The sequence below is a fragment of the Gymnodraco acuticeps genome, unplaced genomic scaffold (assembly GCF_902827175.1).
Source record: "Gymnodraco acuticeps unplaced genomic scaffold, fGymAcu1.1, whole genome shotgun sequence".
NCBI lineage: Eukaryota > Metazoa > Chordata > Actinopteri > Perciformes > Bathydraconidae > Gymnodraco > Gymnodraco acuticeps.
Window position 1 is genome coordinate 385,530 of NW_022992222.1, and position 26,353 is coordinate 411,882.

Here is a 26,353-nt window from a genome sequence, read left to right on the forward strand (position 1 = left end):
TGATAGTGTAAAAGTCACAAGAAAATGTACACAAACAACTTCTATCTTTATATGCACAAGGTGTGTTTATTATTTACTCAACTAAAATGGAAGACATTTATTGTTAAAAGATGTTACTCTGAACAGTCTACGTTACAATAGTAACCCACTGACACTGTCCAACTATAACTGTGTTACCGTGATGGTAAAAGAACACAGAAAAGGCTCATAAGATAATTTCTTGTGTTTATCCACAGATGATGATGAATTATGTTCTCGGAGTCCGCAGCTATAATATTTATTGGTTAACTCATCGAAAATAATGCAGTTTTAGTTTGTGAAAAGGTCAAATAATATTGTCAGCTAGTGGCAACATCTGTAGTCAATGGAATAAAAAAAGGACTACAAATCCCACTGCCATCCTATTAAAAGACACTTCTATGGGCAACCTGTGTGGAAGATGCAGACGGGCGGGATTTTCTTAACCGTTATATTCTTAAACCGCATAACAGAAGAAAGATGATCCAAATTTTCTTATCATTTTATTTAAGTTTAGCCTTTTAGTTGTTTTGATTAGTTTTGACTCTTTTCTCAGTTGAATATGTTTTGAACACAGTTGCATTGCTAGCCCCCTGACTTGTTGTTACAGAGTTCGTGTGATTTCTTAATTTTTTTCCCTCTGCAGTTTGCTCATCGCGGGGCCATGCTGACCCACTCCTGCTCTCTTGGCTATAACGGGGCGGTGCTGCAGGCGTTGGCCGTGCACCTCTCCCTGCAGGGGGCGCTGGACCTGCCCCTCAAGTTCATCAGCACGCTGATCACACAGATGGAGGACGTGGAGAGCGACGAGGCCACGCTCAATGACGCCAGAATGTGAGAACTACATTAATATAAACCATAAGAGAATGTCTAATGGTTTCCAGGAAGTACTGCAGGGGTTTTTCTTTTAGTGATTGTCTAACATGGTGTTTCTGTGCAGCCTAAAGGAAGCAGAGAAGCCGTTCTGCGAGCGCCTCCACAGAGTGAGCGACCTGATGCACCGCAGCAAGGTCAGCATCGAGGAGGTCATCTCTGAACTGGGTCAGTATCTGCTGATTTTCACTTAATCCCGACTTTCATCGAGGTTTTAACATGGTTTTAGTCATCCATTCGTCCTTTTCCGGTCCTGCCATTAGCCGCTTTCACACCAAGTACTTTGCCGTACTTAGTTCCCAGCACTTAGTACTCCCATGGAACTAAGAGCCGATCGCGTTCACACCGGAATAAGTTCCCTGAGGGAAGATTACGCAAATGAAGCCCGCTGACGTCACTTCGTCTTCTTTGCTTTGGGTTTACTGGCAGGCAGCAAACAACTTCACGGCGTATACTGCCTCCCGAAGTCCCCGGCCGGAAGTCCCCGGAGTTGGGGACTGGCTTCAGTAGAAGCTGCTGGGACTCCCAGCAGCTTCTACTGAAGCCTTCCGAGTAAATCGCCAGAACGCCGACACCTCCTCATCTCCACCGCTCCCATGTTTTTTTTTGTGTTGAAATAAGTTAGTCTCTCTCCGTTGGTGCGCGGGATTAATGCTAATGCCAGCAAATACAATGGCGGCTTCACAAAACTTTTCAGAGTTTTACGGGCCGTGGTTTGCAATTTTCTTTTTTCTCCCCAGGAAAGTACCACCTCTAGCAGGCACTAAAAAGGGGGTAAAAGTTCTCATGAACTAAGTTTTCTTTTTGGTGTGAACGCAAAATCCCAGGAACTATCGGAACTAAACGGGAAAAGTACTCCGGTGTGAAAGCGCCTATTGACTGTTTCCAACATTTTTTATTGTACACGCACAGCATTTTGTTTTGTTATCCAACAAATTACTTTTGTATCATTAAACAATCTCCCAGGTAAATTCTCAATGAATCACTTGTCTGAAAATATTGGAAAAAGCCTGTTATAGTTTCCTGACGTTCTTCAAATAGTTCTTAGTCACTTAAAATCACTTAATGTAATAATAATGTTTTCACGACTGTGATTGGTTATGACAACACATATAGTAGAATATCATTTTTTGACTTTTTTAAGGATTTATCATGACAGAGCAAATGGATTGTTTCACTAAGTGGTGAATCCCTCCTGATCCCAAACACATTTATTTTACATGTTTGCTTTTAGAGCAGCCCATCTCCTGTGTATTATCCTTACTTCTTATCACTCAACGTGTCCTGTCTTTTCTTCCAGGTAACGGCATCGCGGCGCTCCACTCAGTCCCCACTGCCATCTTCTGCGTCCTGCACTGCCTGCAGCCCAGAGAATGCCTCCCAGAGAACTACGGCGGCCTGGAGAGGACAATAGCGTACAGCCTGGCCCTGGGAGGGGACACAGACACCATAGCCTGCATGGCAGGGGCCATCGCCGGGGCCCACTACGGCATCGAAGCTATCCCTCAGTCGTGGATAAAGTGCTGCGAGGGGGCGGAGGATGCAGACATGAACGCAGAGCGGCTCCACATGCTGTACCAGCAAACATCACAGGGGGGCGGGACAGGGGAGCCGAGCTGTGGAGCTGAAAGCCAATCAAAAGCTTCTAACGGCACAGTGAAGAAAGCCAGAGCGGAGTGATTCTTACTGAGTGACACACACCCACACACGTGATGATTTCAAAACTATGACAAAATGTTTGTTTTTTTTCATGACTGAAGGGAGACAATGATGAGACGCCATTGAAGACCAACTGTGACAATATCAACATGCAATATTCATGAAAACAAAAATGTAGTTAAAAAATATAAACTTCACTAAAATCATTTTATTATAAATTCTACTTCTGTTCCCATCTCTGTCTCTCTGAAAAACACACATACCACATGCCCTACTGCTCAATTATTCTCCATCAGACAGTTGTCAGTGCTACTATAAGGCATAAAGTCAATGTACACGTTGAATTGGGTTTGGGTTATTATTTTATATTATGATTTTTTTTTCTCCATGTCAGGCGTAGCAGATTGGCTCTCATTACGGGCGCATCACCAATAAACACAGTCAGTATGAATGGGGGCCGAGCTGCGTTTTTATTATCAAAAAATTATAAGATGCTATCTTCTGGTTTCGGCTGGACTAGATTTGATGGAAATAGAATAAAAGTTGACTAAATGTTAAGACTTCACATCGACTAAAACTATGAAGGCTAACTACGATGACTTAAAATCTAAACTAAAAAACGCTTTTATAATTCATGAGCTCAACTATTCCTTCAATTTTAAACTCAATCTCAAACAGCTGCCAAGGTTAATACAACACATAAAGAAACATCTTGACTCGTAGGCTTCAGTAGTGGGGGATCGACCCCCCTACACCATGAGCCACAGCCACTACAGAATGTTAAAGTAAAACAAACAAGATACGTAACCAGACAGACTAGATTCACTTTATATATGTGTTGTCATAGATACATTTGGTGTGTATGCATGCCCGTATACACACACACACACACACACACACACACACTGCTCTTTCCTGTTTGTGTTAAACAATCTTCTGTCTTGTGAAAGTTGCACTATTGATTGGCCATGTCTTGTTTTTATCCGTTTGATGGATAACAATTATTTAATAAACATTTTTTTTGTAAATTCAAATCTGTATCGGTGCTCATTTTGTATTTAAGATTCAAAACATCAAATTAGATTAAGGAAGGTCAGCTCAATGGAGATGGAGACTCTTAGTAAGCTAAATGTTCAGCTGGTTAATATATAGCTTATTCTTTGGTTTATGCGTTGTGCTAACATAATTACAGTGGTGGAAAGTCACTCAGGACATTTAGTCAAGTACTACTTAAGTACACATTTCAGGTACTTAAACTTGAGTATTTTCTTTCTATGCTTCTTTATACTTCTACTCCGCTACAATTCAAAGGGAAATATTGTACTTTTACTAAGAAGCTTTATTTGACAGACACTTTATAGATTCAAATGTTCATATACACAACACATAACCACAATAAAAAACAGTGTTGATGTGGATTAACCTACACTTAACTAAAACAATGAGTGAAAACAAAACATTATTTGCTAATTTTGCAAATGTTTTGATTAAAAACATTTCACAGTTTCAGCTTCTTATGTGTAGATTTGCTGCATTTCCTTCTAAAAAAATATATATATATATATATATAACCTAAACACCAGGGAATTCCTGTGTTTATTTTCATTTGAGCTTGTTATAAATGTTAATTTGCAAAAGTTTCAAGATCAAAATGTTTCTAAACAAATCTTGCAACAAAAATAAGCACAGGAATTCTCAGGTGTTTAGGTATGTCATATTGTACCCTTCTTCTAATAGATTGACATTTTGAATACAGATGTACTAGTTTTTCTGCTCGCATCAGCTAAATGCACCTGTGCAAAAAGACAACACATATCAGAGTGTTAAAAGTCAAAGACAAACAACTCATCAATGCTACCAAATGTGAACCGCAACATCTCATGAGTGTCATTGCAAAAAACAGGTGTAGTTGAAAAGCACAAGCAACAAAACTGGAACAACAGCCTTTTCTTCTGGATTCTTCCACCAATATCACAGGTTTTTCTCTGTCGGGGCCACCTCTAAGAGGAGCTGCAGGAACACAGTTAGCTTGGTCAGCAACCCTGGGCAGAGCTTGAAATGGATGAAGGGAACGTACACTATAGCTCCACTGAGGATAAATAAAGACACATAGAGGTATTCTATCTGAGGGTTGTCTAGGATGGGTGCAAGAACAAGGAATATTGCCACAATGATGACCAGGATTGGGAGTATAATGGGAACCTGTGGAAAAAGAGAGACAGACAGAAGGTGATTCTCATATGTGTTAAGACAAATGTTAATGTCGATGATGTTTAAAGGGGCCCTATTATGTAAATGTTCAGGTTCATATATTTGTATTTTGTGTCTCTACTCTGACATGTCTGCATGTTTTAATGTTCAGAAAGCTCTTTATTTTTCTCATAATGCCTGTGCTGCAGCACCTCTTTTCACCCTCTGTCTGAAACCAGAGCCCAGTCTGCTCTGATCGGTTAGCTGGCCGGCTCAGTTGTTATTGGTTATTGGTCAACCGCAAGATGTGTCGGAAACGGCCCACCCCTTACACTTATCATGTACAATGTGTTTTACACTTATCATGTACAATGTGTTAGAGAGCTAGCCAATTGCAGCAGGAGTGTTAAAAAATAGTGATGTCACTATGGGGGGGGGGGGGGGGGGGGGGGGGGGGGGGGGGGGGGGGGGGGGATCTTTGGGATTAAGCCTTTGCAGACCTTTTACATGCACTAAAACCTATACTGGCAAACCCCAAAAAGCATAATAGGGCCTCTTTAAGATTGAATGTGTGTGATACGGACCTTGTATGGCCTGGGGAGCTCCGGCTTCTTAATCTTGAGATAGACAAGTCCAGAGAGGGTGATGCCATAGAAAAACCAGGCAGTGAAACTAACATGTAATAAGGAAGAAATGTCAACATTAAATACATGCAAAGGTAGAAAATGATAAAATACGAGACATCTATTTTCTATAACTCTATCTCATGTTTTTGGACATTTTGGGGCTTTTGTCAGGATAGCGTAATTCTTCACACAGCCTTTATACTGTTATTATCCTGCAGGCTAGTTATCCATAACTGGCAATACCCACAACCTCCAAAATGAATTTGATGGTTAAGGGATCATTCATGAATGAAACTAGAAAAAATTAAGCGTCCATTCCTGGACTATGGGAATCTAATCTTTAAACGTCCTCGTATGTCATGTGCTGACCATACAGTCATGGTTTTTATTTTTAGGACACACTGGATACATCTATTAATTATTTCATATTGAATACTTAAGATACTTGAAACCCCTCTTTAGTTTGTGTTTTTTTGTGAGGATTAGGGTTTTTAATCTACTATTAAACATGTATTTGTTAAACTGAAAACCAATCAACTCAAAACAAACCTAAAACACAATCAAATCAGACCCAGCTTTCACCTGAAGAAGTTGACAATGCTCTGGAAGTCTCCGGGGATCAGCACCAGAAGAGAGACCACGGTGGTAAAGATCAGTGCTGGAGATGGAGTCAGTCTGCGGACGTGAGCCATGGCTAGGATATCTGGCTAGAGAGTAAACACAAGTCAGTGCATGAAGATCGTCACGCTTATGCTCCTGAACAATCTAACTATTATTTTAATCATAAAGTGGAGATGCTCACCAGGTGACCTTCCCTGGCAGCAACAAAGCACACACGGCCCCCACTGAAGAATGTTCCGTTCAGTGAGCCGAAAGCAGACAACGCTGCGGCCACAGACATGGTCCAGCCCCAGCTTCCTAACACTTTGTTCCTGTGGAAAAAGGCAAAAGTTCTCACAAAACTTGCAACAGGAACCTTTCCAATTTTCTAAAGCCACATGCTGCAGTACATAGAAAGTGTAAACATGGGAATTTTATTCAGATTTGTCCTGAAAATGTTTGGACTGAAGACTATATGGAAAACGTTTTGTTTGGCAAGGTAATCTCTACGACGTATTTTATGTTTTAGAACAAAACTTGTGTTAAACACAGACCTTATTTTTAGCTTTAGCTTTAGCCACAAACACGTAACACTGCACCACACCATCAGAACCAACTTCCTGTGCTCATATTGCATTTTGGGTAATGTATGTGCAACGTTGAAATGCTATATAAATACTCAAAAGTTTCAGACATAGGGTACATAGATGTATATTCAGACAGACACTATGACAAAAAGTATGTGTTTTTTTAACATTAAACATGTACCCAAGTTATAGAAAAAACCAAATATACAAATATGAAACTCCGAATTAGCATCATATGTATTCTTTGAAAAATCACTGTGTGATGTCACAGGAGTGCACTCTTTCCATGCTCCTTTGAAATGAGCAATTTTAACAGTCAAAATAGCATGTCAAGTTATCAGGCTGGATCTGTCTACCTGAATCTATTAAAACAATATCAGATGCTGTCTTACCCCCAGGTTACTGCTACAGCGCTTGAGGACATGAGCTCTTTTGGCGTCATAACCGTCAGGTAGCTCACATTCACCAGCAGGTATAAGCCAGTCACCAGAGAAATGGCTATCACAACCGCCCTGGGGAGATTCACCTGGAAGAAAAAAGGCAACATCATTTTTATGTTTAAGATAGCATGATGTTTAGTTGTAATTTTGACACTTGAATAATCGATTGACCTAAAATTAACTGAAGTATTTTTCTGCTTTGACAAAGCACGTTTAAAAATGTTGGCACCAATCCTGTCCCATTAACAAAGTGATAAGGTTATGAAGTTTCTCAGTAAAACTATGTACACTCGTCAAATGTTAGGTTTCCTCCCAATTACAATTGTCAATAAAAGGAAAACGATAGGATTCGACCATCCAATGACACGTCTTTTTTAATGCCCAAATTCCAACAAGGTTCACTGTAAACTGAAGCTTATTCTTTTAGGCAAGATGTTAATAATTGAATCTCTTCTAAGAAATGATTGCTTCAACTTTTGTCAAGCATTATAATATTCTACAATCATTGTTTTTGATATAAAAATACCAATTAGGAAATTCAATCTTTAAAAAAACCTAGATAATCTATTTTCACATTTTACAATCACTGCACACACTCACATGATAATAACACTAACAGACACACACCTTTGTCACAGTTAGATAAAACTACAATTGCAGCAAACAAACATGTCCTCACAGTGTCTTCATGCAACAATCCAATTCTTTAGTCTCACCTCAGGTCTTTTTAGCTCCTCCGTGACATAGTTCAAGTTGTACCACCCAGCGTAAGACCAGAGTCCTTGATAAACACTCATTCCCAGAGTGCTCAAAGAGTACTGAGTGCCTTTAAATGCATTCTCAACTTTCAAATGTTCCACAATGACACTGCCGCTCTGTACGAGCTTCACTATTCCTCCGATAACAATAAATGTCAACACCAGCACTTTGGCCACCAAGAACACCACTTGGATTCTGACGGCAATGCGGGAATTCAAGATGTTTACTATGGCGACGACCAGTATAGCCACAGCTGCAACACACTTCACTACCAGATCAGGAGGTTGGCAGCCGTTGTAAAAGGGTGTTAGAGCATATTCTGCTATGCTAATCGCCATTGCTGCAATTCCAAACGGCTTCACAACCACAACAAAAGTGATTGCTGCAAAAAAAGCAGGGCATGAACCATAGATCCTCAGTATGTAGATGAATTCTCCACCAGATTCCTGGATGATCGTCCCAAGCTCTGCATAGGACAGTGCTGCAAACATAGCTACAACTCCAGAGAAAGCCCAGATCACCAAACTTGCTCCAGGGCTTCCAACGTAGCCCATTACAAACTGAGGGGACATGAATATACCGGATCCGATCATGGTTCCTGATACTAGTGCTACACCACCAATCAGCCCAATTTCCCGCCTCATTTTCAGGGCTTTAGGTCCTTTGTCCGTCATGGTCATATCGGAGCGATGATTGGGAAAACACTGCAGATGTAACGGGCAGACAACTGCTCATATACACCTGAAGAATGTAATCTAAAGATAATAAAAAGGGCTCAAAGTGTTCCTTAGATTTTATATTAACTCGACTGAAGTTGTTAAACCTTTACTTACCACCACTATTGGAGGGGGTGTAGCCTACTAGGGTGACCAGATGTCACGCTTTGCGCGGGACTGTACAGCATTTTCAGGCCTTTTGGTGCGTCCCGAAAATTGAGACCATGTCCCGCATATTTCATTTTGATAGGCTAAAACGCTTTTCTTTAAAATCAGATTTATCCAATGCCAGTTGAGAAAGCAGGGAAGGATATCATCACGGGGGTGTGTTTGCTGTCAATCAAACTGTAACGCTGGTCAAGTGTTAACCAATGAGTAACTCACTCACACACCTCCGCGGCCCCGCCAAACAACAACAACGAATGTCAGTCAATAACGCAGGCGACGCAGCAGGTTATGGAAAATGGAGGAAACTGAAACTACAGCTAAGAAGAAAATAAGACGCACATACAACAAAGACTGGGAAGACACTTACCCGTGGGTGAAGCCAGTGCAGGGCGACTCTCAGAGGGAGTTTTTTGCAATCTTTGCAAGAATAATTTTTCAATTTCACATGGCGGTGAATACGACGTCAAAAGACACCGAGAATGCGATTCTCACAAGAAACGTGTCGCTCAAAAAGAGACATCCCACTCTCTGGAGACATTCCTACTCAAACCAAAAAATGATGGCCACTCAGACAAGGTAACAGCAGCAGAAATAACCAGTGTTACCATAGTGACTGTGGTAACAAGCTAGCGCCGACCATTTTTCCAGACTCTGATATAGCCTAGTAAAGAAAATGTCATGTGGTCGTACAAAAGCAGCGTCCATAATAACAGATGTGCTTGCCCCTGCCTCTGTGGAGAGGGGGGGGGGGGCACCTGTTGTTGCTGTGATGGACAAAACTGAAAGCTATTTTATGTTATGTATTATTATGTTTTTGTTCCCTCCTGGCCAGTTATGATTTGTACTTATGGTTTTATTGTATCTATTAATTTAAGTTGTGCCTACTTTTACAGGTAATACACTAGTTGAATTAGGAAGATGCATTTCTAAACACTTGAAGTGAATAATGCCTGCTGCCTTATAGCCTTAGTTTACTTTTCTTTAAGATACTAAATTGTTACTGCATTTTGACTTCACTTTCTGTCATTGTTTATTGGATGCTGTTGAATGAACCAAATTAAACAGAATATAAATAGAGATTTTTTTCCCGGGGGGTGGTGCTGTTGAGAGGGTGTCCCACATTGTCCCACACAAACATACTCCTTGTCCCACATTTGGTTTGTTGGGACCTGGTCACCCTAGGTGTAGCCGCTGTAGCAACCCAGTCTCATGGCATTTCGTGTACTGTTCACCAACACGATTTTTCATCTATTGATTCGTGTTCACCAACACGATTTTTCCCTTTTTTCGTGTTGTACAGCACGATTTTAAAAGCAATGTATTTATACTGGTAATAGGCTTGTTTGAGACAAGCGAGACCTGCGCAGACCTGCGCAGTTGCGATCAACGTCTTGCTAGTGCGTTGCATGATGGTTACGGTACGTCCACACAGCAGCTTTTCAAAAATCTTGAAAATCTTGGAGCTGGGCGTGTCTGAAAGCTTGGGGATTTTTTGCGAGCAACGCGACCAACAACCAATCACATGAATCTCCCGCCACTTCCCTCTTCAGATTTAGCTTCTGTGTGTTACCTTCCATCGTTAGAGAGCTGCTGTCTTCTCAAACGCATTTGCAGTGGACACTGGACATGCAATCCCATTGTTGTAGATCAGGGGTCTTCAACTAAAATTCAACTAGGTCCAGTTAGAGAAAATCTCCTCATGCAAAGGTCCGGAACATCAAAATGTCTAACTTGCTTTATGAATTAATGTGATATATTGAAGTAGCTGTAGCTTTATCAACGTCTGCATGTAATCAACAACTGACTGCCAATCAAATAAAGAAAGTACAATTCAAAAACAACAATATTTATTGTCAATTAACATTGAACTATACAGATATACAGTAAATACTGTGGATATGTGTAATGTTCCTCTCGGGCTGCATTTACAAATAAAATAGAGAAAATAAATAAAATAGCTTTTGAAAATATGTGCATCTTAAAAGTGCTTAATTTTAGATAAATAAAATAAAGTGTAGCAGCAGCTTGAGTTTCCCTTTTTCTTTGTTAACCGTTTCACATCATGACTTAACAGTTTCAGCCGATTATAGAACAATATCAGTCTTTACACATCATAACAATTAAACAGTTTTAAAGTTTCTCTTTCTTTCCCTCTTATATTGCAGTCCCTCACTCACTTTTTTTAAATTTAGTGTGAGAATTGAGCTCAAGCTTGTCCTGCCAGGAGTTTGTAAATCTGGGCTGAAATGGTGTCAGGGCCATTCTCATACACATGCAGGTGTTCATTGGTTTCAGTGATGCAAACACAGGTATGGTGAAAAAAGAGAGAACTATTCGAAGCAGGAAAAAAACAGCGTAATATACCATCTGACAAAGGCCTGTGCTATAATGCTTCAATTAACTGGCTATTCTTTAATATACTCAGATCAATAGGAGACAGAGATGTTAAGTTAAAAATCAAGGGGTTTTATTATTATTTACAGCAGGGGTGGGGAACCTTTTTCCTTTCAATTTTTACAACATCCTCCGAGGGTCGTACAAATGATTGAACTCAACCTCTGCTTAAAAAAAACTAAAATCACAGCCCATTCATTTGGCCTTTCTTTCATGCTGTGCAAAGAAAAAGCAACCTCTGAATCCAGATATCTCACCATGACTCACGCATGCATGCACGTGCACGGTGTGGCATGACCACCAAAACAGAAAGATATGGACACAAGATGTGTGCAAATGTATTTAGTTTCCTATCCATGTGAACATGATTTAAGTGTGGGGGGGGGGGGGGGCTAACCTCCTCTAGGGGGGTCCGGGGGCATGCTCCCCCGGGAAGATTTGTTTTTAAATATTGAAGTTAAAAGCATCAATCTGGTGCACTTTGAGAGCAACATTAAGAGATCTATGGAAACATCTTTCAACACCCATATGAAACAGAACTGTAAGCATATTTTTCTTTTTGGATATTTTTACAAATCACTCCCCTTTTAAACTCTATTCTTGTTATTTTTAACAACTTTTTGTTTCTGTCATATAGTATTTTATACCTGTTTTTCATTTAGTCTCATTAATAACTATAATGATCATATCAAGGTGTGCCTTAACCTCACTGAGCTGAGGTTATTTGAGCCTCTCAGGAGAGAGCTCTCTTCCACCTGGTTGTAGAAAAGCGCTTTAAATTCGTTAGCATAGCTAACTAACCAGATGCTAATAACAACAGATCGCCACTGTGCTTACAACTAAAGACACAGCCACGCAAACACTGCGGCATGTGTACGGCTCCTTATGGGTATTGAAATATTTTAAGGGCTGGAGCGGCGTTCCGGTGCTCTCTGTCAGCACCGTCTATGGTCAGCACTCCTTTCAGACGAGACATATACCACGTGAAGACACGTTACGCACGTGTTGTGTTCAAGGAACCTGTCCTTGGCCAGGAAAAACAGGTACTCGCTTGTTTAATTATTTTTGCGGTCTAGATTTCTTATTCTTTTTTGAAGTGAGAAGTTGTCCGTCAGTCAGGCTGACGGACGGACTCCCCCCACCCCACCCCCAAAACGAAAACTCTTCGGTTCTCCACGAATTACACAAATCAGCGTTAAAAAAGCGGGAGGCACCGAAAAATCCCCTATTAATGTATTGATTATAGCTCCGGGTCCGTATAGGTCGGCGTCTGGGTCCGGATCCGGACCGCGGTCCGCCTGTTGCCGACCCCTGTTGTAGATGAACTGCTAAATGTTGGGTAATTTTGGAGCCGTGTCCTAAGAGGCAGACCCTAAACGGAGGCATGTTCCTCTTTGACTTTGGTCATTTCATCAAGTTATTTCCATTAGCAGACAATCATGTGTTAACTTTTTACTGCAAAGAATGTTAAATAATTATGGGTTTAGATGTCAGGGTAAATAAGTAGTCTGAGATTGTCTGCAAAACTGAGGCCCAATATCTCTAAAATAAATGCTGGTTCCAAGGTTATTTCTCTGACTGACAGTAAAAAGTAATAAGAGAAACTTTGAGATTTGTTAACTGCAAACTCACAAGATGTGGAAAAGGTGAAATGTTTGTAAACCAAAACTCCTGAAGGGGGCATCCTCCCCCAGAAGATTTATTTTAACATGTAAATTAAGTATTCAGATAAACTCTGCGAAGAAAATAAAGAAAAAAGACTAAATGTTCTTCCGGCTAACAACAGATTTTCATTATTACCAAGTTTGGAAAGATACGACAGGGTAACGCCAGTAAAAAATTATTACGACACACAAACACACGTTTATTGGCAAATAATCATCTAATGTTGAGTTAGCAACAAAAGAGACATACTTCAAACTAATGTCCAATCAAGTTGTATCCATGGATGTATAAAGTAATAGTTGTAGCACAAAAAGTTCTTCCATGGAAGAGAAGACGATGCAATTACCTTGATTCCTATTGGCCCAAAAACTCCAGAAGCATCATCATCAAAGAGGTTTTATTGAGAACATTGTGAAGTGACAACACTTTTCACAACGGTGTCTCCAGTCTTCAAGACTATGGGAAATTGTTCTGGCCACTTGCAACACCCCCCCCTTGGTATTAATGTTGCTAACCCTAACACTTCTCTTTCCAGCAACTTTACACTGCCAGCAATCTAGTGTGCACTGAAATGTATTGCTGGATGAAGCCATGAAAACCACATAATCTGCAATAAAAAGAGACACCTGAGTTCATCTGACCCTCGGATGTACTAAAAATATTCTGTACACGTAGAAAAACACAGTCAGAACCAGTAATAGTTCTCTAGCATATCTTAGTTTAGCTTCCACAGGGAATTCTAAGAATGGCACAATACTGGGAATATAGTTGTCCCAACCAATACCAATGAAATTCCAGAACATATCAATAGTGAGTTTACTGTGCCCAAACCACATTTTCTATTGTCCACTCGACCCCTGGATGTTGTTAGGCTGCCTTTGAATATTAAGAGTTTTGATCTTTGCTCACTCCAGGGGAGGGTGCAAACCTTGCCCCGCTATGCCACTTTATACAGCTAAACGATCTCATTAACATGGACTTGTTACCAGAGTATCAGTTATTGTGACGTCCAAAAAAATGCAATTACTTTTGGTCAGTAGTATGTACAGAAACAGCTCTTACTCCAAAGATCCTCTGAAGGTCATAGATGTAAGCCAAATCTAAGTGTACGGCGCACATTTAGAGTGGATGCGTAAACTCCCAAGACCTCTCTGGTATACTTGCAAGAACAAAGAGCTGTTCCACTGGTGACCAAGACAGAAGCATACTGGTTCCCAGGGAATTTGTTTAAAGTTATTAAAGGGTCTTTCTAGGCAGTCCTAGAACATTCAAAGCGTTCAGTCGTCCACCCCTGGTGTCATGTCCCTGCAAGTGAGATCCCAAGAGCCTTTTGATTAGAAGATGGACCACCACCAGGGAAATGGGCATGGCTTACTTAAACTATGCCCCCTCCATAAAGGATGGGATACAACTCTTATACAGTAATACTCAGCAAAGAGTATCTCCAGGACTCCACAACATAATATTGAGCATGAAAGTTAATTTTGCCAAAAGTAAACTCTTACTTTTGGATGTTTTAGCTCCTCACTAAGATAATTCTAAGTTCTCCATCCACCAAATTACCACAAGCCCTGATAGAATTTGTTTCAACCTTTGTCAAGCATCATACAATTCTACAAACATTTTTTAATATCAAATTATCCATTTCGAATTTCAATCTTAAAAAAACAGCCCAGATAACACATTAAAGGTGGGGCAGGTAATTCACTTCAGAAACACTTTTTGTTATATTCCATGAAATGCTCTTAACATCCTGATAGCAATGAATATATTAAATGCTTTGACAATAAATACATTAAAAAATGTCATCTGTGGAAGCCGTAGCATTGTAAAAAGCACGACCCGGCTAAAATAACTGGATGGCCTACCTGCCTGTCAGCCTTCCATCTCGTGCACAAACCAAACCAAATTCTAGCGCACTCAAGCTGGTTTCTCCATTCTTACCTACCCTAGCTTTAAGTGAAGAAAACAATTATTACCTACCTAAAACCATCTGCGTGACCTGCTTTTTCTACCTAAAGCTATTCTGTAATATTCCAACTTGATGGTTAAAGAAAACATAATTCATCACTTAAACTAGAAAAATGTACTTTAATAATTGTTGTGAATTGTTTGGGGGAAAATGTGGTGTCCCTTCCAGGAATTAGGGTTTATAAGCTTTAGATCAGGGGTAGGCAAGTAAGTTTGGCCGTGGGCCAATTTTTTTCTGAGCCACAAGATGGCGGGCCAGAACATAATCAAATTCAAGGAATTAATTTTGGTAAGAGGGCGCAGCGCCCCTGTTCCCCGGTTCAGAAAAAAACTCTGATATCGCTGATAACCCTCCCCATCAACACTCTTATGCGCAGTCAGATCCGCTGATTGGTTCACTGATGATATAGGCGCCCAATCCAGAGCCTCTGGCTAGACCTGCCCAAAGGGAGGCTCGTCGTCTAGCCCCATTTCAGTCCCAAAGCCAGGTCTATTATCTGTATTTTAACAGACTTATCTTTTAAATTGAGGTGTATTTATTGTTCTCTTCAAAGTAAATTTTTCTCTGAAATTGTAGGGAGGATGGTCCTCCCTTTCCTCAATGGACGAGCCTCCACTGAGTAAAGTAGAGTTATTAACTAGGTAGCAGTGTTATTTAACATACTTTTATTGTCAAGTATTGTCAAGTTCTCTGGGTTTTTGGCATTTATTTGAGTGTTTGCCTACATTTGAGAGGCTTGAGGGGCAACAGAGGATGCATGGACAACTCGAATCCTTTTTCCTTTTCTTTATTTCAACTTTTCAAGGACACATTAGGATTCTTTCAGGTTGAAAACCTTTAAAAAAAAAAGAAGAAATTACATCATATTTTGCTTTGCATAACCTAAATTAATCTGTAACCAAGGATTTTACTCAAACTCAATGTATTTATTAGTTAAATCACTCCTCGCCCTCCATGATCAAGCGGCTTCTCCAATTTTGTTGTCAATGTTTTGCCTGAACTTTGTTACTGTTCACATATAAGTAAACATTACGTTTGAACAGTGGCGAGCCGTCAGGGCCCTCTAGGCCCTCTGTGAGGGCCTAAGATATTCTAAAAAATAATATTTGAAAACATTAAAAAAAAAAACATTTTTTTTAAAAATACTATTTTTTATATTTTGTTGTTGTTACATTTTTCATTAATTTTACCAAAATAACTTGATTTAATTGTATTTAAAATAATATTTCCAAAGAAATAAATCCTTCGAATCTGCCTGTTCAGTTTCTGTTGGAATGTGAAGGGTTAAATGCCGTCTCTGCGAGTACTGTGAAGACGGGAGAGCTTGTTGGTCCCGGTTGGTCCCTCTCTACATTCACAGAGGGCCCGCTATACTTAACTCAACGAGAGAGTAATGTCAAATGACAGTACAATTGACCAATCATATCTTCCCTCTAAATGGGCGGGCTTTATTTTCGCGGACTTTATGACAGGATCCGCCCGCTGTGAGGTCTATGCATGGATTTATAATAAGTATGTAGGATGTATAATGGTCTATGCAAGTGGTGCAGTGACGCGTCCTAAAACCCGGAAGTAAGCTTCGCTCGGATTCCCTCGACAGAAAGCAACGGGATTTCTCCATAGGATTTTGGAAAATAGCTCGAAATAAGGTCTGTGGAAAACGAACCTGTTAGATAAATGCACGTTGTGTTCAGCCGGATAATATCCACATGTCTATCCTACTTTTATTATTTTTGAATCATAAATCTAAACGATAGATTTATGATCGATAGATTTATGATTAGCATAAGTTCGTTCATGATGGCTCACTTCAGTGATAGTGATGACATCGTTGCGAAATTATTAACCGAGTAGTTACAATGATAAACTGGAGTGGCAAAGGATCAGCTGAATGACCCGCAAGTGCTTCATCCAAAAGGACAGGAGGATGGACTTTGTGTTTCAGTGATTTGATCATCAAAGGTAGGCCTAAGTCATTTTCAATGCGGGCCGCCGTGCCGACTTAATTCATTTGTAATTGTTACTTGGCTGTGGGTGCCCTGTCATGATAGGTGTTTATATAAATGATGTTGTTGTGTGTGGTAGAGGGTCGCTGTCATTGATGCGTTTTGCACCCCGGACCACTGTTTTGATATTCCGCTGAAGTCTACGTTGAGACGTAATATCTCTTCTTTTTTTTCCGAGGGAAGGGGGAGGGGGTCAGAGGGCCTAGGTATACAAGTCACGGCTCGCCACTGCGTTTGAATGATGTAGTGAGCTGGTGTTATTTTTTTCAAACCACACACCGAATGTTGGCTATTTCAGCGCCACGCGCTGTCCACCTATTGATCCACTATCAGCGTCAGTGCACCCCACAGCCTGATTGTGCCTGTGCTGTGTGTCGTTCACTCTCAACATGGATAGGGTAATAAGAATTATTCAGGTGTAGGTATATTCTCTATTCGGACATTATAGCCTATATGTGCGACTGTCGGTCCGATGTTGTAAAAAAAAAAAAAAAAAATCTCAAAATATTTTTTTCTTTTTTATTCTCAAAATTACGGGCCAAATATTATTCCTGGCGGGCCAACAATGGCCCGCGGGCCGCCTGTTGCCGACCCATGCTTTAGATGTTCTCATATGTCAAGTGCAGTTAGTGTAATTATTTAGGGAAATTTATTAATTTCATATTGATTTATGATCTTTCAATTCCCACTTGTGACTGTGTTTTACAATCACTGCACACAATCACATGATATAAACACTTACATACACAAACCTTATCTAACCACAGTTAGATAAGACTTTGATTGCAGGAAACACACACATGTCCTCAAAGTGCCCTCATGCAACAATCCAGCTCTTTACAGTCTCACCTCGGTTATTTTTAGCTCCTCAGAGATATAGTTCAAGTTGTATCAGCAGTACCACAGTGCTGGAATACGCTGTTACAAGTAAAAGTCCTGCATTCAAAATGTAACTCAAGTATGATTAATATGAGATGATGTATGTGGTAAGGGATAGGTGTTCTTGACCAATGTGAATTTATCGTTTTGTATGTTAAGTATTGATTGCCCAACAAAATTAATAAACAATGAGGAAACAAAAAAGAAACGAAGTTGAAAGTAAATCTACAATGTGAAGATTGTATCATAGTTAATTGCACATGTATATAATGTAAAATTAACATTTGCATTTCATCAAGTCTTACTTCTGGATGTTTCAGTTCCTCAGTTATAAAATTCAAAGTGTTCCACCCATCAAAGGACCACAAGCCCTGATAGAAAGCAATGCCAATGGAGCTGACATCAGCCTTTGTGTTCTCAAAGGGCTCTTCAAAGTTCTCAGTGTGTCCCTGGAAAAGCATCACAACGCCTCCCAATATGATCACGGCCAGTGCAACTAGTTTGAATACCATGGAAACCACCTGGATGCCGGTGGCCATGCGTACGCTCACACAGTTGACTATGGTCAGGCCCAAGATAGCTGCTGCAGCCACGCATTTCACCACCAACTGTGGAGAGGTGCTGCCGCTGTAGAAGGGGGCAACAACATATTCAGCAAAGCTCAGAGCAATTCCTGTGGCACTGGCAGGCCTCATGACCACGATGAAGCTGAAGGAAAACATAAAAGCCATCACTTTCCCTGTCGTCCGCAGCATGTAGATAAACTCTCCTCCAGACTCTGGTATGACTGTTCCCAGTTCAGCGTAGCAGAGCCCTCCCAACATGGATATCAACCCACAGCAAGTCCAGATTACAAAGCTTGCCCCAGGGCTGCCGATAGCAGCCAGCACGTACTGGGGGGAGATGAAAATCCCAGAACCTATCATGGTTCCAGCAATAAATGATACACCTGCTATGAGCCCCACTTCCCTCTTCAGATTGAGCTTCTGTGTGTTACCTTCCATCGTTAGAGAGCTGCTGTCTTCTCAAACGCATTCGCAGTGGACACTGGACATGCACTAAACTGGCTGTAGATTAACTGTGAAATGTTGGGCAATTATAGAGCCGTGTCACAACGATCAGCCACTAAACCGAGGAGTGGCAACTAAACTGAGACTTTGCCCATTACATCCAGTTGTTTTCCCTTAACAGACAATTATGTTTTAACTTTTTACTGCAATCATTTTAAAGAATTATGGGTTTGAGTGTTAACCAGTGGTAGTTAGATGTTTGGTAGTCAGGGTAAATAAGTAGTCTGAGATCGTCTGCAAAACTGAGGGACATCTCAAAAAGAATAGTTGTGCTGAGGTTATTTCTCTGACAGTAAATTGTAATTCTTTAATTCTTTCTATGAAACTTCTATAAAAATGTGGGAAAAACTTGTTAGACTCCCATTTTAAAAATGTTTAAAATTATATTAATAATAACATTTCAGAACTTATTTTTTAGCTTAATTAAAGATGTACAACAATGATTTTCTCTTTCAATGAAACAAGGTATGTCAAGCAAAACAGAGATTTATTAAATAAGATTGTAGGCCCTTTAATACAATATAATTGAATCCACCTTCTTTGTAATGGCCTTTGCTGCCACCTAGTTGACTGGAAATAGTCTTATATTTCATGCAACTGGTCACTTAGTTCAGCCGATTAATTGACATAACTTGAATAACTTTGTACTGCCAGGTATCGCTGTCCATAAAAGTGCATAATATTTCATTAGTCAATTACATTTTTGTATTAATAATATTAACCTGCAAAAGTAGCAATGAACTAATCTTGCCAAACAATGACAGAGGTTTCTATCCAGTTTCAAGAATTAAAAAAAAACATAATCAGGGATTTTGGTCTCAAGAAACCACAGCAAAAAAAATACCAGGTGTACAACTTGATTGTGTCAATTAGGCTGATGATGTCACAGACCTCCACAGCTCAAAGGATGGTGCAGCATACATCAACACACTGTGACGGCCTCTGACCTCCTCACTCTAACTGACACCATCAACTTGTAAGCCATGGTCTTTTTGTGGTTCCCTGACTCCACTAGGCTAAGGTGTGGTTGTTTTCTAAGTAACGCTGAAAGATTGAGACTGTACTTTGTCATCTTTTTAGAGTAACCTTGCTCTAGTGTGGGACTGTGTATGAAACATGCTATTCAAACCAACTCAATTGCCTCCCCTCTATGGGTATGAGCAATGGTCTAACTCTGAGCTCCTTCTGGATTCCAAGTTCGTCACACTACCACTAAAGTGAGCCCGTCTCTGTAATTCATTATTTTAGTCATAACCAGTGTTGTGCTAGTTACTGAAAACCAGTAACTAGTTATCATTACTAGTTACTTCATTTCAAAAGTAACTCAGTTACTGATTACCAAAAAGTAATGCGTTACTGTGAAAAGTAACTTTTTAGTTACTTACAAAAAGGGCTCCCATTAATGCCCTTATCGCCTTCATTTCAGTACTGTTATTGCATTGGAGAATAATACAATCTGTTGATCAATTTGACATGCATTATATGCAATCTGGATTGCATCGATATTAGCTGGCTTTCCATTTTTGTATATTCTTTCTCCAGGTAGTGGGAAAAAGTTTTCCGTCCCATATGCCGTGTGCCGCCCGGACATGCTATCATGCTAACTAGCTCCCTGAAAGCGGGTGACTCCAGTGTAGCAATAGCCTGCATTAATGTATTGATTATAGCTCCGGGTCCGTATAGGTCGGCGTCTGGGTCCGGATCCGGACCGCGGTCCGCCTGTTGCCGACCCCTGATCTACATCTATCGACGCCGAAAATCGGCTTGGTGTGTAAGGAGCTTTAGCCACACTTGTGAGCAAGACAACCCTAAAATATTGAATGTATTTGTTCGAAGCAAACTAACTCCCAACCTGCCTTCTTCAAGTATCGTGCCCTGCCAATTGGGGGTGCTAATTTATACACTTAAATACATTACTTGATAAAGCCATGAAAACCACATAATGTGCAATACAAAGAGACACCTGAGTTCAGGCACTATCAGCCCCTCGTATGTACTAAAAGATTATTTCCATGTAAAAAACTGTCAGAACCAGTAAGAGTGATCCAGCATTTGATAGTTTGGCATCCACATGGAATTCTGAGAATGTCATGATACCAGGAATTGAGTTTTCAAAGCATTACTAATGAAATTCCAGGACATGTCAATAGAGAGTTTACTGTGCTCCAACCACATTTTCTATTGTCCACTACCCCGGATGCCTTTAAGCTGCCATTGCATGATAAGAGTTTTGATTTGTGTTCACCACAGGGATGGGTGCAGAGCCTTTCTTAGCTTTGTTTCAGCTCCCCCCCCCACTGATGTGCCACGGTATAACAAAGGGCTGGTCCCCTGGTGACCCAGACAGAACTAGCCCAGGATGCTAATGTGTAGAGAGCTAGAATTGCTTTTAATCTAGCCCCTCCCCTAGAAATGCTTTGCCCTCAGAGACAATGTTAGGGCCTAACTGCTTTTATTCTTTAATCAAGCTTGTAAATGACTATATGAAGTTAGTCTTCCCTTTTTATGACCTCACAATGAAATTATTGCGGTACTTTACTGCACTGTTAGTGAAGATCTCTCAGAATAGATTGCTAATTGCACGTATTGCTAAATGCAAGTATACCATCTCTGGACTTTTGATTTGTCACACATGATAACAACAAGATCTTTATACATTATAAGTAAACTGTATGGTAAATTAAGAAAATATTGAAAATGAAAGTTAATTGTGCAAACAGTAAAACTCTTACTTCTGGATTCTTCAGTTCCTCAGTTAGGTAATTCAAAGTGTTCCACCCGCCAAAGGACCACAAGCCCTGATAGAAAGCAATGCCAATGGAGCTGATATCAGCATTTGTGTTCTCAAAGGGCTCTTCAAAGTTCTCAGTGTGTCCCTGGAAAAGCATCACAGCACCTCCCAATATGATCACGGCCAGTGCAACCAGTTTGAATACCATGGAAACCACCTGGATGCGGACAGCCAAGCGTACGCTCAGACAATTAACGGCAGTCAGACCCATGATAGCTGCTGCAGCTATGCACTTTACTGCCAATATTGGAGGGGTGCAGCTGCTGTAGAAGGGGGCAACAACATATTCAGCAAAGCTCAGAGCAACTCCTGTGGCACTGGCAGGCCTCATGACCACGATGAAGCTGAAGGAAAACATAAAGGCCACCACTTTTCCGGCTGTCCGCAGGATGTAGATAAACTCTCCTCCAGACTCTGGTATGACTGTTCCCAGTTCAGCGTAGCAAAGTCCTGCTAGCATGGATATGAAACCACAGAGGGTCCATATGATAAAACTTGCCCCGGGGCTGCCGCTGGCAGCCAGCACAAACTGGGGGGAGATGAAAATCCCAGATCCTATAACGGTGCCAGCAATGAATGATATACATCCTATAAGGCCCACTTCCCTCTTCAGATTGATCCTCTTTGTGTCACTCTCCATTGTTGGACTGCTACTGTCTCCTCAAAGGCATTCCCTAACCCTTGCCCTGTTTCCTGAGAAGGCGTTGATTCCAGTGTAGACATGCCCATTTGTTCGATTGCAGGGTTTTACGATAAGATTGCCCTTCATTCACAGATACACATAAATAATCACATATTCTTTATCCATTATTTTCACAGGGAAATGTGACACATTACTTTTACAATTGTATTTATTTATAATATTGCACACATGCCAGCTATATAATTGTTTATTTTCTACGCTTTTTAATTTCTAATAAAGTGCAACAAAAAAATTGGAGCAAATAATGTATATTTTATTTTATAATCTGAATTGTAATTGAATAATATGTAGTCTTTCATTATTTTGAAAATGGACTGTCTCCATAATTAAAATGTTTACACTACCTAATGTTTGATGCTCATACTTTTACCTTTACAATATATTGCTTAAGTATGATCAAGGACACATTGTAATGCTAATGAACTGCTTGGGCCATGAGAAGAGAAGCCCACTCCGGGAATGGGACAGAAATTAGAGAGGGCAAACCTTTTTGCAATAATTTTAACATAAAGAGAATAACAATGATGCTGAAAAAAACACCTGTCAAGCAAACTCAAATACACTATGTTCTCCATAGGTGGGAGACCTGTGGCACTTTCCGATGGGCCATCAGGTGTGAAACCAAGAGAGTCACACCCCTGCTGATCAGCTTCAATTAACTGCCGAGCCTGTTCATTTGCATTAAAGCCAGACTACTGATTGATTTGATCCTTGCACAACATTTGTGAATAAACGCAATTTGTGATTGTTTTAGCAGTAATATTAAACAGTAATAGTTAAACAATAATACAGTGAAATGAACAATTAGCACTATAAATATTCTTGTTTGCCCGTGGTGAGATGACAAGGCTCCAGAGATAAATCCCCCTTGATTTACCTAAGCAGAGAAAGAAACATTACAGCTAATTATTAAATCTTGTTTAAAAAATATCTAAATAAATACGTGTCCCGGTCCATAAATCTAATTACGTTTTCAGATAAAGCCACGGCATCAACAGTAACTTCTGTATTCTACAGTGAATTCACTTTTCACCTGTTTTGCTTTCAACCCAACAGCTTTTATGGAGAAAATAAGTTAAATAATGATTAACCAGAGGCATATTTTCTCATTATTTCATGCATAGAAATCACCAGTTGTTTTGTGTCTGTGTTAGAAGCACACACCCTATAATCAGCTGTTTATTTCATATGAGTTCCAATGTGGCAGCTTCTTAATCACTTTGAGCTCTGCTGACTGCGTTTTCTTTGCTAAACTTGAGAGCATCTGGATTGGGATCAATGGAAAGATAGATGGTCATATGCCATCAAACCAAAGGCAGCTGCTTTAACACACAAACATTTACTTTATTTTCTTTGATAGGCTGTTATATTCAAAAATACCATATTAGGCCTTTTTGTCGAAATTCACATCGGCTGACATTACCAAACGTTACCTGGCCATAGTAACTCACTTCTGCCAGTGAATTTACAGCACCTACATTTGCCAAGACCTTAATGCCTGAGGGGGAATAAATATGAGATTGGGCCAGCCCGGTGTAGTGAAGGCCGGTCAGACAAACAGACCAGCAGAAAAATTCCCAGAACACCAGTCCACCCTGGCCATGAGCGCGATACAGTCACCCAACAGCAATCTGAAAACGCCGTGAATTTCCCCACTGTGGGACGAACAAAGGCTCCAAGATTGCCAAGATTCATGAAATTCCACCAAATATTATTGTATGCGCAGAGGCATGACAGGCGAGAGACCAGGAGGAAAAATAGTTTTGAAAAAAAATAATTATTGATTCGAAAATAATATGATACAGTGCAGTACAAGTACGTCTGGGTCTCGTGTCCCTTGTATTTAAAAGGGGAGTGATTTGTAAAATATCCATAAAGAAAAAGTAAATCTGTTTACAGTTCTGTTTCAAATGGGTGTTGAGAGATGTATCCATAGATCTCTTAATGTTGCTTTCAAAGTGCACCAGATTGATGCTTTTAACTTCAATATTTAAAAATAAATCTAGAGTAGGTTAGGTCCACCCCCCACTTATAAAAATAGCACTTTACCCCTGCTTACACCTATATTCCGTGAGCTGATTATCGAGCCTTCATTGTAACTGTCACACTGTGTATTTGCGTGGGGATTGTTGCAGTAGAACATTCAACTGTAGCGACCGACCGGTACATTAACTGGAAACCCTAAATGTTTGAGCACCCTCTATGAAACGTCAAGCTACCCCAAAATAAATCTCTGGCGCCGCCACTGAGCCTGTAACCCCGTTTTGAAGAAATGTGCAGTGCAAAACAGGCTCATTGCAGCCACTATGATAAGACACACTTTCTTGCCAAATATCAGCATTTTCGTTCTTTTCATTTTTTGGCACAGATTGCAAAGTGTCAAAGTATTATAAGTTATTGTTCTAGCAAAGGGATTGCACAATTGTATTATGTATTTATTTTTTGACCACACAGACTTATGGAGCATTGTTTTATTACCACTGTTCTAGCAAAGGAATGCACACGTTCATATTGATGTATTTTAATAAATGTTAACTTGGCCCATTACGTGACTATTTGTGTTGGGGGGGGCCCGACTTATTTTTTTCTCCAAAGGGGGGGCCTGACAGAAAAAGTTTGAGAACCACTGTGACTGTTCTAATGTGTTATATACAAATCCATACATAAACTTTGTTTGCTTTTCATTTTCAAAGTCTGAAACAATTGCATATTTTTTCTATATTGAAAAGTTTGGAGTTTCTGCCTATAAATGCTCTAAAATGAAACATGTTTTATTTGGAATTTGGCGAAATATCAGTATTCTATTATTATTTTAAACAGCAGTGTTCATGTCAAAACCAAACCCTAAAAAAGTAAAACTTGTGACCTCAACATTTGACAGCCACTTTTTCCAGGGCTGTATATTCTACAATGGGTGTTGTCATGGCTTTAATAAAAAAGCGTAATAAATATACTTTACAACACATCCTTTCACTTGATTTCACCACTTGAGAAAACATTTATTACTTTATTGTTTTAAGGTGATGTTTGGGGAGACGGCCAGTGTATGAATTAAATAAATTGCACATTGTTCCTTATCTTCTTCTAATCTTTAAATGTTTAACCGCTTCCACAAAAACCCCATATAACCTTTAACTTACTTACCTCTGGACGTTTTAACTCTTCAGTTACATAATTCAGGTTGTTCCAGCCATCATAGGACCACAGTCCTTGGTAGAAAGCAATCCCAATTGGATTGAGGCCCACATTTGTGTTCTCGAAGGAGTTTTCAAAGTTTTCAGTGTGCCCTCTTATGAGCATCACCAACCCTCCTATTATGATGACCACCAGCGCCAGAAGCTTGGCCACCATAAAAAAAACTTGGATTTTCATTGCAAAGCGAACATTAAGGCAGTTCACGGTGGCAAGCACTAATATTGAAACTGCAGCCATGCCCTTCACCAGCAGCAACGGAGGGGGGCAGTCTGTGTAGAAAGGAGCCACGACGTATTGAGCAAAACTCAGTGAGATGCCGGCGACACCAGCAGGTCTCACAAACAACACAGAGCTGAAGATTAGCATGAAGGCGATGACCGGGCCTGAGGTTTTCAGGATGTAGATGTACTCCCCCCCGGATTCTCTGATAACAGTGCCCAGCTCAGCGTAGCAGAAAGACGCCATTATAACCAGTAAGCCACAGCATGCCCACACAACCAAACTGGCTCCAGGGCTGCCTATGGTGGAGAGCACCGTCTGTGGGGACATGAAGATCCCAGATCCAATCATCGTCCCACCGATGAGGGACACGGCTCCCACCAGCCCAACTTCCCGCTTCAGGTTGAGCTTCTCTGTCTTGTCGTCCATAATTCCAGATGTGACCTATTGTCCGGGATCACCACCAATGGAGGAACGACTATAATTATGTGGCCAAAGTCACTATTGCAGCAACTCAGGCTGTTAATAATTACGTGGTTGGCTATGTAAGTTGTCCGTTTCTTTGTCTCTTATCTTTTTTTTTTAAAGGGTAGAAACGCACTGTAATGGCCCTGAGTTCGTCCGATTTATTTGTTGATAGTATTCCTTTTTTCAGGAGGTCAGATAAACAGAACAACTGAGTAAGCTGGGCTCATAAAGTCTATAAAACCGATCAGTTATTTACCAGATTCTCACACTCGTTCCCTTGGTCTACCGGCTGGCATTGCTTATCCTTTAAGCTTGTGTTTAACATCCACAAAAATCACTCCCGAAGACATAACAT

General features: G+C 40.3%; 2 protein-coding genes across 4 annotated transcripts; one reads left to right on the forward strand and one right to left on the reverse strand.

The window, feature by feature from the left end:
- Positions 1-664: 664 nt before the first annotated feature.
- Positions 665-3,584, forward strand: adprs (ADP-ribosylserine hydrolase; the record flags this gene model as incomplete). Its single annotated transcript, XM_034206000.1, is given in 3 exon segments — positions 665-852; positions 959-1,059; positions 2,192-3,584. Coding segments are annotated over 3 exon segments (669 nt in total), but the record flags the coding sequence as incomplete, so codon positions are not given.
- Positions 3,585-3,803: 219 nt separating this feature from the next.
- zmp:0000001267 (b(0,+)-type amino acid transporter 1) lies at positions 3,804-26,353 on the reverse strand. 3 transcript variants are annotated; one of them, XM_034205995.1, is made up of 6 exons: positions 25,261-26,353; positions 6,946-7,079; positions 6,169-6,298; positions 5,949-6,073; positions 5,325-5,412; positions 3,804-4,752 (listed from the first exon to the last, which is right to left on the reverse strand). In XM_034205995.1, exons 1-6 carry the CDS (start codon positions 25,957-25,959, stop codon positions 4,522-4,524), a joined length of 1,407 nt encoding a protein of 468 aa, XP_034061886.1. In that variant the 5' UTR covers positions 25,960-26,353; the 3' UTR covers positions 3,804-4,521. The 3 variants fall into 3 exon arrangements, with proteins under 3 accessions (XP_034061886.1, XP_034061887.1, XP_034061885.1); XM_034205996.1 differs by lacking the exon at positions 25,261-26,353 and adding an exon at positions 21,355-22,093; XM_034205994.1 differs by lacking the exon at positions 25,261-26,353 and adding an exon at positions 7,710-8,546.